Raw genomic sequence first — 12,678 nt, forward strand, 5'->3', positions numbered from 1 at the left:
CAGACCAGATTAGTATTCTTAAAACAAACATAAGTTTTCATAGGTAAACAGTCAATTTGAAGTTGTACATTTCCTGAACAACTGTTGTATCCTTTCCTCATGGTGGTTACATAAAGTTAGCACAATTGGGGCTTATTTATAAAACATTACTAAGCACTATGTAGGCTCAGTTCAATGCTTTAATACAAGGATAAGTATCACAAGTTGGGGACCAGGGCACTGAGGCACATGAGCTCCGGGTCTTGTGGAGCAGTATATGGTGACCGAATTAGAAATGTGCAGGTATACAGGTCTCTGAGCAGGGACAGTGTGACTGCACAACAAATGCAGGTGTGCCAGAGTCACAGGATCTAAGGAGCCACCTGGTCTTTCTCCAGAGCCACTGATGGTGTGGTTTTTGAGCTGCGGGGCAGCTCCCAGTTTGCGGCTCTCTGACACACCCATGCAGGCACAGTGCCAGCGGGTACTCAGGGTCTACAGCACGCTGGACAAGACACAGGGTGCATATAGGATACACGGTACAGAAAACAGGCACTAGAGGGAAGACGCAGGGAACATGCGTGACCCAGGAAGCAGAAACAGAAGGGAACACACAACAGGTGTACCCACAGGGAACAGAGATACACAGGAACAGCAGAGGGGAATGCACCTGAGAAAGGAGGTAGGTGCACTATAGTGCAGAGCGAAATTACCACAAGGAGCAGGAGGTAAACCACAACATGGCTATCTGGGATACACTGGAGCGAGGCTGCATGGAAACAAGCAGCCACACAGGAGGAAGACAGACTATCAGGTAAGTGCAGGTTCAAGCGCTCACTGAGGATGGGCTAACCATCTGCTAGCAGGATAAGCAGAAGCTCACTGGGTGCACAAGGAATCAAGGCTCCCACTGGAAACATATATAGCAGGGAAAAAGCACACAAGGGATGGTGCAAGTACAGGCAAGGATACTGAGTGTACACAACACGGAACTCCAGGTGATATGCACTGGGGAAGGTACAGGAAGACACAAATAGGAATACACTGAAAGCTGTGCAATGCCACGGAAGTACCAGACGCCGTGTACAAGGATAGCGCCAGGGGAAACTGTTGCACTGCAAGACACAGAAAAGGGGGTATGAACATAAAAGCAAGGTGGGAAGTTAACACACAGGAGCCACAGGAACTGTAACAAACAGGGGCACAAGAAAGAGCAAAAAGGGAAAGGCCAACCGAGAGGTTACTGGGTACACTGGAGTGTCACAGGAAGCACGAGGATACAGGGAAGCAAGGGGAACAAAGCCAACACAGGAATCCAGAACAGTACTAAAGCACAGGGGACCACAGCACAGGAGAGATGGGAAGCCAGATTATAATGACCACCCCATCAGTACTTCGTTGGGCCACGAGATGACTCCAAGAGATGACTTCGTTGGGCCGCCTCGTGACTCCACGAGATGTTGAAATGTGATGCGAGGAATCTGACACTGCACTGTTGCCCTTCTGTTGTCTTGTACCAGTCTTGCCATTCTCCGTTCTGCCCTAACATTGACTAGTCGCTGACGGCCACAATTCGCACGTTCAGACCCAGATTTTCGTCTTGACAGTCCAGTCTTTAAACACTTTAACAATGAGCCCCTCTTGAACATTTAACGAATTCTGCTGTTTTGCTGACACTCGCTCCATGGCTCCGAGCGCCAACAATCATCCCACGTTTAAAGGCTGTTAAATCGCATTGTTTACCCATATCTTCAGAAACAAATCACTTCTACTGTCGTGGTAAACAACCTGCTTCCCTATTTATAATGGTCTGGCCCGAAATTATAGCTAATTTGCCTACAAACGTCAGGTGGTCATAATAATCTGGCCACTCAGTGTACAATGCAATTTTGAAACTCCTTTCTATGTAAAAAAAACTATTTTTGAAGTGTATCCAAAGACTAAACTTTTTGTTATTTTGGATCGAGTCATCCCTCTATTTGTTCTGGTTACCATTGTCACCAGGACCATTGTCACCAGCAGAAAGTTAGGAAAAATCCATACATTTTTTTTTTTTAGTTGTCACCAGAACAAGAAATCAGAGGAGATCTTTTAATGGGGCACTTGTTGTGGTAACAAAAAAAGGTATTTCCCTGTATCTACACTGGGAAGGAAAATATCTCCAATGGGGCACAAAAGATTTAAAAAAAAAGATTTAAGACTTAAGACATGTTTAAAGCACAACAGTACCATTTAGTACAGTTATCCGTTAATATCCATTAATAAGTTCTGCCCACCAGGCAAATACTTACCTTCCTCATCAATTCTACTGTCTACGTTGTGCAGCCCTGTCCAGCTCTACAGTTTCCCAGGGAAAATATCCTCTTCTTAGTGTGCATGTGAGTAGCAGTCCCATCCATTCCTATGGGTGAACCGTACTCTGCTAGACCCAGAGCTGCCCAGCTCGGCACAGTTTCCCAGGGAAAATATCCTCTTCTTAGTGTGCATGTGAGTAGCAGTCCCATCCATTCCTATGGGTGAACCGTACTCTGCTAGACCCAGAGCTGCCCAGCTCGGCACAGTTTCCCAGGGAAAATATCCTCTTCTTAGTGTGCATGTGAGTAGCAGTCCCATCCATTCCTATGGGTGAACCGTACTCTGCTAGACCCAGAGCTGCCCAGCTCGGCACAGTTTCCCAGGGAAAATATCCTCTTCTTAGTGTGCATGTGAGTAGCAGTCCCATCCATTCCTATGGGTGAACCGTACTCTGCTAGACCCAGAGCTGCCCAGCTCGGCACAGTTTCCCAGGGAAAATATCCTCTTCTTAGTGTGCATGTGAGTAGCAGTCCCATCCATTCCTATGGGTGAACCGTACTCTGCTAGACCCAGAGCTGCCCAGCTCGGCACAGTTTCCCAGGGAAAATATCCTCTTCTTAGTGTGCATGTGAGTAGCAGTCCCATCCATTCCTATGGGTGAACCGTACTCTGCTAGACCCAGAGCTGCCCAGCTCGGCACAGTTTCCCAGGGAAAATATCCTCTTCTTAGTGTGCATGTGAGTAGCAGTCCCATCCATTCCTATGGGTGAACCGTACTCTGCTAGACCCAGAGCTGCCCAGCTCGGCACAGTTTCCCAGGGAAAATATCCTCTTCTTAGTGTGCATGTGAGTAGCAGTCCCATCCATTCCTATGGGTGAACCGTACTCTGCTAGACCCAGAGCTGCCCAGCTCGGCACAGTTTCCCAGGGAAAATATCCTCTTCTTAGTGTGCATGTGAGTAGCAGTCCCATCCATTCCTATGGGTGAACCGTACTCTGCTAGACCCAGAGCTGCCCAGCTCGGCACAGTTTCCCAGAGAAAACATCTTAGTGTGGTTTACCTTTTAGGAATGAATTGTGCGGCAAATGGGAAGACCCAGTGGGGACACTTTCAATAGAAAGGTAGTGTGGCACCAGGTTTAAATAGTGTAGCCAACCTGGACTGGAGTAGATAAACATAAACATTTTCAGGGTGATAGGTCCTGTACTGGACATTTTTCTTTCTTACCATTGCAAGTAAAAAGTGGCAATAGTTGATATTTCTAGATCTCTATTTAACCCGATATCCTTCTTTACCATTTGACCAAGTGCCTTGTTTTTTAAAGGCCGTTCAATGCACATGATGGTGTTTAGCGTGCAGCAAATTTATAGTGGATAATCAGATTTAATATTGTTCAGTCATACCAGTAAAAGTGAAAGGGTTGACATGCTTTATAGCATATTGCACGTTGCTTTATTGAATACAATTGTGTATATAACAAAGTGTGCCCTTTCCCCTTGTAACATATGTGTTAATTAGACCTAACATAACAACTTAGCACATTTTCTTGTTATGTGCCGTAACACATCGTAGTCTGCGGTACAGTGTTCAACATTTTAGGCTGACTCTAATCATGCAAATTAGGCAAATTGAAATCAGTTTAACTCTTGGTCCTTAAAATTGTGGCATTTCCCTTGCACCGCTAATTGACAATAAATATATGCTAGATCTCCTCCAAGTACCTAGTGACACAGTTGACCAGGTGTGCTGGAAAAAGCTGCTGTGTGTGTGTGTGTGTGTGTGTGTGTGTGTGTGTGTGGTGCTCTGCAATCATTAGCGTGCAGTAAAGTATCAACTCTGTATGTACTGCATAGATCTACAGATCACTTTACACATAGATAACATTAGAGTGGTAGGGATGTGGGGGAGTCGAGAAAAAAAGAATAGCTAGCTGGTTAATGACTACTGACATAATTAGGTGTGCATTACTGAAGTCATAAAATGTAACTATACATCTCATGATTGTTCCACACTTTACAGGACACTAACCTGAATTTAAAAGGCAAGGGCAAAAAAGGTCCTTTATTCGCAATACTATACGTTTTAGAGGATTATGGTATTGTTTAATTAAATTGTAATTCTTGCTGACACAGGGCCAATGGGGCAATTGGCTTGACTAAAATAATTTTATGGTCATTAGAGGAAATGCTGAAAAAATCTCGCCGCATAAAATTCTTTTTTTTATACCTTTTTGTAGGTATTCATTCAGATCCGATTCTATGGCAGAGCCTTTTGTGCTAATGTGTTTTTTAAAGATAAAATCAAGACATTTTCATTTAAATTAACATTGTTTAACCCTTAAAGGTACCAAGGGATGAAATGCATTTAAAAAAAATATAATTTCTGTGTTACAAGCTGTTGCTCTTCTCCAAGACATAATGTTAGGCTTTTCTTTATGGTAAAGCAGTGTAAAGGTGGCCATACACTGTACAACCATCGCAAGACCGTACAGTAGAAACGGTCGCACGCCTTCCATACACTGCACGATTCTCGTACGATCGCGGGATTTCCCGCGATTCTTGTACGAGAATCGTGCAGTGTATGGGCACCTAAAGGCACCTAGACAAGTGGATGATTGGAAGCAGTCTCCCAAAACACAAACCAGTTATCTCCATTTGGAAAGATGTGAAGAGAATTCTGTCTTTCCAAATTTGCAGTAATCTTCAGTAGCCCACATGTTACCATGTTATAGGAATGTTATGGTATTAAACCCTATCTGATTGTTACACTGATATGTGTTTTTAATAGGTGTCTGCAACTGTGTCATGGTCTAAATGTGCAGTTTAGAACTAAAGAAAAAAAGACTCCAATTTCTCATTGATAGGAGTATAAATGGGATACACTTATTAATGGGGGTCCTACTTCAAATGCAAGAGTATCTCATTCAGTTTGACAGACACCTCACAAGATACAGGGAACATGGCAATTCTTTATTCCTTCACTGGTAAACAAGGATTGGACAGGATCCGCTCCCCACATATGGCAGTTTCTCCAGCTGTGAGTAACAAATTCATTCATCGCTGTGGTACTCCACAAACACATTCAGCTCTTTATTACTGACTAAACCTATTTCAGTCCAATTTGATTGCACATAATGGGCCATATGGTTATTTCTGGTTGTCTTTGTTTCCTTTTAAAGCTGAACTCTGGGCAAACAGCCAAAGACACAGATGAAATATATATATATGAGCTGTTTTGCCTGCCAAAAGATTTGTATTTCAGTCTATCCAGTCTTGATATTTACACGGATGTGACGCACAGAAAAGTCCTGGCCAAGGAGGGAACTTGATCTTTTTCTGCTGTATATTGACTTTCCCTTACAGGTCATTTTCTTTGTCTTTCTGTTCTCTCTTGGTGTTAGCATGCTTATTGCACTGCGCACAGCTGATTGGCTCCTTGTAGGGATGCTCCGATACCACTTTTTTAAGACCGAGTACAAGTACCGATACTTTTTTTCAAGTACTCGCCAATACCAATTACCGATACTTTTTTTAAAGGGACAGTTCACATTTTTTCTAAAGCAATACAAAATCATGATTTTAGGTCAGTTTCTTAATATTATGAAGAACATGAAATTAATATTTATCATGCCATTGCTAACTAAGGCTTGTATCCCCATAGTGGGGAAAATAGATGAGCACATGTCCAGACCAGAACACTGTATAGTATGGCACGGCTATATCCAATTCTGCATACCTGACTTTATATTAGAAGAACTTTATAATATAAAGCCAGGTATGCAGAATTGGATATAGCTGTGCCACACTATACAATAATACTGTTCTGGAGTCTGGACATGTGCTCATCTATTTTCCCCACTATAGGGATACAAGCCTTAATTAGCAATGGCATGATCTAAATATTCAGTTCATACAAACAGCCATCGCTGGCTGTTTCAAATTCTGGCGGTTTCCCATGCGGGCACGAAGGGCGTTTTAAGGATGCCCACCCGCATCCAGAAGACTCCCGTCCGGCCGTTCCTGAACGTTCGGCGGACGGGAGGTGGTTAAAGTGTCACTAAACTCAGGAGTTAAATCTTAAAAATGCATTCAAGTACCATAACTATTAACAAAAATGTATCTTATTCGTATATCACTCAGCTGTATATCCTCAAATCATATCTGAATTGGTGCAGACACTGTCCTTCCTTCTGGAGGGTGACTACTTTTGTTCCCCATGGACTGTGTGTGTGTTGTAAAGTAGCCACCACTCCAAGCTTGCTCCCGTGATGGACTACTATCTCAAAACAAATTATTAAACTAGACTTGAGATATTAGTCCATCACAGGAGCGAGCTTGGGGCGGTGGCTACTTTACAACACACACAGGGAACATGGGGAACAAAAGTAGTCACCCTCCAGAAGGAAGGACAGTGTCAGCACCAATTCAGAGATGATTTGAGGATCTACAGCTGAGTGATACACAAATAAGATACTTTTTTAATAGTTAAGGTACTCAATTGCATTTTTAAGATATTTAACTCCTGAGATAAGTGCCACTTTAACATCAATTTGAGATGCTTCTTAAATCATTAAGAGTTCATTGAGATGTGCTTTTGACCTCTTTCTGACCTGCATTTAACCACATTGTAAGCTGTATTAATGTCAAGCTTTTTTTTTTTGCATTCCTGTTTACTTTATATGATGAAAGAAGCTGTTCTAAAACAAACAAAAGCCTACATTCACAAGTGTTTAGCACACACAGGCACTTAGTCAGAGTGCTGTATGACTCAGTGACTGTGTGCGTGAAATGCGTCAGTGGTCTCCATTCATTTTCTTGTTTAATGCTTTTTATGAAAGAAGAAAGCAAGGGTTCAGACATAGCAGGTGTGTGCTCATCCAATTTTCCTGTATACTAATACAAATTAAGTGGCAGGTAAAATAGCTCTGGAAATCAGGCTTACCAACTTAAAATGGGGAGCATTATTAATAGTCTTCATACTGCCTTTTTAAAGGAAAACTGCTATGAGAAAAACATGAAGGCTGTTGTCACTAGCTTCTCGTTCTAAAAAATTCTAGTTGCCTGGCTCTCATGTTTATTCAATGGCTTGACTGCTTTCTGAGTCACTGACTTTGAACATGTATGAAGAGCAGGGGTTCTGACTACACTCTTACTTTCTGATCTACATAAATGTTTTTGGGCAGTCATCCAGAAATCATAGCAGCCATTGGATCAGCATGCCAGCCAGGCAAAAGATGGACAACTTCGGTGGGTGCTGCAGTGGGCAATGAAAGGCGCTGCTCACATCTAGAAAAAAAAGATAAGTCATCAGTACCTTAAATTCCTTTAAAATCTTAAAAATGCATCTACATTAAGTACCCTAACTATTAACAAAACGGTGTTTTTTTTTATTTGTGTATCACTGGGCTGTAGATCCTCGAATCATCTCTGAATTGGTGCTGAGCTTGGTGCGGTGGCTACTTTACAACACACACAGGGACCATGGGGAACAAAAGTAGCCAACAAAAGAAGGGAGGGCAGTGTCGGCACCAATTCAGAGATGATTTGAGGATCTACAGCTGAGTGATACACAAATAAGATACAGTTTTGTTAATAGTTAGGGTACTTAATGTAGATGTATTTTTAAGATTTTAAGGAATTTAAGGTACTGATGACTTATCTTTTTTTCTAGATGTGAGCAGAGCCTTTCATTGCCCACTGCAGCACCCACCGAAGTTGTCCATCTTTTGCCTGACTGGCATGCTGATCCAATGGCTACTATGATTTCTGGATGACTGCCCAAAAACATTTATGTAGATACATTTTTGGTTATAGTTAAAGTACTTGAATGCATTTTTTTTATATCTAACTCCTGAGTTTAGTGTCATTTTAATCAATACATCTTTATTGATGTTTGGTCATAGAATCACAGGAATCCCAATGTTTTAGGGGCACCAGGGGGTCCCTTCATCAGGCAAACAGTATGTATAGCATAAGTGTAAAACACTGCAAAGCTTGTCATCGCTATATAAATACCTGAAATAAGTAAATAACATTAGAGGTTTACTCTAACTAACCCAGCTGGATGACAAAGTTCAGTAATGCCAATCAGTGAGTGTCAGTGTGTCCACTGCCACATGTTTTTTTTTTCTTTATCAACTTATCAAGAAAGACTGAGTAATAATTATTTTGCTCTTTACCGAGATATTAAATTACCCCCGCATAAGCAGCACACAGACTGAGACAGTGCAATCGATAAAAGTATATTTTAGGAAATGTGGTAGTTGGGAGTTTTCATCACTGTGACAAAATTATCACCGCATGTGCAGATCGAACATTCATAATGAAGCAATTTTCCTTCAGCATTCAAAGTCTCTGATTTATATATCTTGCTTAGTTTTGTTTATGTACAGTGCACTTGGGGAAAAATGAATGGATCTTTTCTCAAATTCTTTGGCCTTTATTTAAAGTGACACTAAACTCAGACGTTAAATCTTTAAAATGCATTTGAGTACCTTACCTATTAACAAACATGTATCTTACGTGTATCTTAACTTAAAATACCTAGAAAGTGTGTTGTAGGCTCTGTCCTTCTCCTGCCTCAACCCCCTCCCCCCCCACATCACACATAGTGATGGGCTCGGGCGTGTTCGCAGCTCCACGTGCCGAGCCCGTCAGGAAGCTGACAGCGCCAATCACAGGCGCTGAGACATTTCCGGATCTCTGCAGCTGAGGACCGGGATAATGTCTCAGTACTGTACCTGTGATTGGCACTGTCCGCTTCCTGGCGGGCTCGGCACGTGGAGCTGCGAACACGCCCGAGCCCATCACTAATCACACACACACACTGTCAATTCCTTACTTTGAAAATGATAGCTTGGAGTAGCAATATACATATAGAATCTGCTGTGAAAAAAAAGTCTGTGTTAGTTTTGTATTTACTTCGTTTCATTAATTTGCAGATTAAAGGGATGAGCTTAAATCTGCATATGATGACGGTTAAAGCAACCTGAGAAGGTTTTTCGGTATCAAGTACAAGTACCGATATTTTGCTTTCGGTACTCACCAATACCGAGTGCCGATACCAGTGCTTCCGCTGCCATGGAGCCGGCTTCCCGGGCAATTAGGAAGCTCAGCGGCGACTAATGACATGCTACCCGGCGTCCTGATTGCCTAGGAAGCCGGCTTGATTGTGATTGGCCGGGAAACCGCCTTCGCCGGCCAATCAGGATGCCAGGCGGCGAGTAATGACCTGCCTTCCATTTTCCTGATTGGCCTGGATGCTGGCTCAATGCTGATTGGCTGGGAAGCCGGCTTCCCAGCCAATCAGGGTGGCAGGTCATTACTCGCCACCTGGCCTCCTGATTGCCCAGGAAGCCGGCTCCATGTTCCCCTAGGGTACTGCCGGTGAGGGGAAATCTTCCTCTGACCAAAAGTCCCGGTATCGGGGAAAGGTATCGGAGCAATATTCTATCGGCACCTGATACCGATACTAGTATCGATATCGGTGCATCCTATATTTTTATTATTTATTATTACTCTGTTCAGTCCTAACTAACAACTTCTTCCCCTACTCCCCGTTAGCTATTATTTTCCTGCTGATTTTTTTAAATTATTATTTCTATTTTTCTTACTAATAATACTTTTACTTTTTTATTTGTAAATAACTTTGCAAAGCTTTTTCTGTTAATGGATTGCACCAAAAAAAATAAAACTTTTTTGAAAGCCTATATCAAAAAAGGTCTTGTTACAAAAAAAAAAAAAAATATGTGAATTGCTTTATCTTAAATATTGACAAAGTTATCGTTACCAGGTCCATAGCAGTTAAAATTGCTCTGGTCCATATGTGGTGTACAGGTGTGAGAGCTGAAGTGGTTAACAAAAGCTGATTACACTAAAAAATACACTACTTTTGCCATTCTTCTAAATATGAATAACGTTTGTGCCGATTCAAGAACGTTTACATGTTATGCATACATACACAAATAATTTTTTTACATAAATGTCACTTGTATTTCAGGTTCTTTGGTTCTGTTTGGTCTGCTTTATTCTTGATACTCTATCTTATCTTGTAGCAAAAAAGACAACTTTTTGCTCACATCTATTTTACATTATGGTTTTTTTAGGAAGAGCTAGCAAAGTTCCAGCAGCTAACTAAACAACTTCACGGGGCTCATGAAAAAGTGGAACTGGTAAGCAAAATGACTGCTTCATAAAGGCAATTATGACTGTGATGTGTGAAATGTAACAAAGGATGGCTGAACGTACAGTGCTAAACTGTCAGTGTGTTTACTGAGGTATGAACAGTACAAATTTTAGGGCCCATTACGAGCTTTTCATAAGACAAGTGTAATGGTGTATTGAAAGCGCAGGTTAAGTTCATTTCGGGACTGAATACACTTTTATCTTCTAATATTTTAAGGGGGACTAAATAAGCCATCAAAGATTAGCTGGCCACTATTTGCAGTAATGTGAAAATCTATGTTCCGACCATTAATCGGGTGTTACAGGAACCTTTTGTCTTGGATATGATATTTGGCACAGCAATATTAGGGATACATTTTGTGATTGTATTTGAAACAATCAAAACATTAAAACATTATGTTCAGTAAATGATTTTTATAGCAGACTGCTCAAATTGTCTGACATTGTTTAACAGTGGTAACGTGCTATATAAATTTGTTAGGGGGGAAGTATGATCCATGTGCTTGCTGCCTTCGTGACCAGAGTTATTTGTCCTTAATGTCCTGTTAGTTGTCCTTAAAGCCCATCTGCGGACAAAGGAAATAAACTTACCCTTGCAGTGCGTCTACCCCCAAGCCCTGCGCAAAGAACCTCATGCTGAACCCGGGCACACATACGCACAAAAACGATGCCGCCTAGGTGTGAACCCGGTCTTAGTTTTGAGTCGCTGGAGTCATAGCTTACGTAGGGCTAGGGACTGCAATGTGATGGTTCTGATTGGCCTACCACTGTCACATAGACAAGACACATGTTTCTCCATATCTGGAAGTACCTGCTGTTGCACTATTTCCTATCCTCCCAAAGCTAAAAAGCATTAAAACTAGGGATGCACCGATACCAATACCAGAACTTCCGGTATCAGGAAGCTGGGCGACGAGTCAATACACGCTGCCTCATTGGCCAGGAAGCCGGCTCCATGCTCCCTCGACACTTGGTGATGAGGGAGCATGTAGCCGGTTTCCAAGCCAATAAGGAAGCTGGATGGCGTGTAATGACTTGCCGCCCGGCTTCCTGATTGGTCGTGAAGCTGGCCAATCGGGCAGCGAGTCATTACCCGCCCCCTGGCTTCCTGAATGGCCAGAAAGCTGGCTTCATGCTTCCTCATCACCTGGTGAGGAGGGAGCACAGAGACAGCTTCCCGGCTAATGAGGAAGCTTGGTGGTGAGTCACACGGCTACCTTAATGGTATTCGTATTCGGTATCGGCGAGTACCGAAAAAAAAGATTTCAGTATTCGATACCGAAAAAACGGTACCGGTGCATCCCTAATTTTAAAAAAAGGCAAATAAATGCTGGGAAGTGTAGGGTATTAAACAAACCTGTTTCTTTGGCTGGAATGGGCAAACCCCGGATTTTGCTTTAAAGCAGAACAAAAGTAATCATCTCAGAACTTTTTTTGCATATTCCCACATATAAGTCACAACCAAATGTTACAGCTGCAAACATCTTTGATGTGTAGAACTCAGATACCTTCCTTTCTACCTCCACCTAAAAGCATAGCAGTGGTACTCACAGTTCTCATGAGTGGCTATACTGTAAGAAAATTTTATTTTTTATTGGTCACATCTTCATCTGTGGATTGGGCAACGAAGTAGCAGAACACTGATGCCACTGAACACTAAGTCATCTTTGTGCTCTTCCCCATCTGTGAGCAAGCCGATAATGTTAAATTGAAAGCGCTATGCAGTTCAATTGAACCTAACCGGCTCACCTTGCTGTCCAAACTTCTCTCAATCTGAGTAATAGAAATGTGGATGAAAGGTACTTACAACAAAAATGTTTTTCCCTCCCCCCAATGGTAATGTCAGCACTTACCTTAAATTATGTTTCTTAATCCGATCTTCTTTTTCTTTCTTGTCTTTTTCATCTGTCCCTCCAGTGCTGCGGCGGGTCTCCGATCCTTACCTTGTGTCTCTCCTCGCGTCCCGGACGAAAATGTGATCTGCGCATGCCCCAAGATGCTTTGCGGCCGCCAGAGATTTTTCACATTTTTGCACGGGAGCACGTTTGGAAGACACAGGTAAGTAGTAACCCTTTTCAAAGCATTTTTTAAAAAAAATACTTTTTGCATATATCTACTGCTTTCTAGCAGTAGATATATGCAAAAACACCCGGGGCTTTATACTTTAAAGTACATTTTTAACTGGTTTATATGGTGGTTTTGCCAGGAATACTGTCTTTA

At 42.1% G+C, this 12,678-nt stretch overlaps 1 protein-coding gene across 1 annotated transcript in view; it reads left to right on the top strand.

Annotated features, from left to right (window-relative positions):
* The window catches only part of SCLT1 (sodium channel and clathrin linker 1), a 130,203-nt gene that overhangs the window by 41,791 nt on the left and 75,734 nt on the right, over positions 1–12,678 (top strand). Inside the window, exon 8 of the mRNA XM_018560293.1 lies at positions 10,380–10,445. Coding sequence (XP_018415795.1) covers positions 10,380–10,445 — 66 coding nt within the window. The remainder of the gene's footprint in view (positions 1–10,379; positions 10,446–12,678) is intronic.

Source organism: Nanorana parkeri, unplaced genomic scaffold (assembly GCF_000935625.1).
Source record: "Nanorana parkeri isolate BGI_ZX_2015 unplaced genomic scaffold, ASM93562v1 scaffold446, whole genome shotgun sequence".
NCBI lineage: Eukaryota > Metazoa > Chordata > Amphibia > Anura > Dicroglossidae > Nanorana > Nanorana parkeri.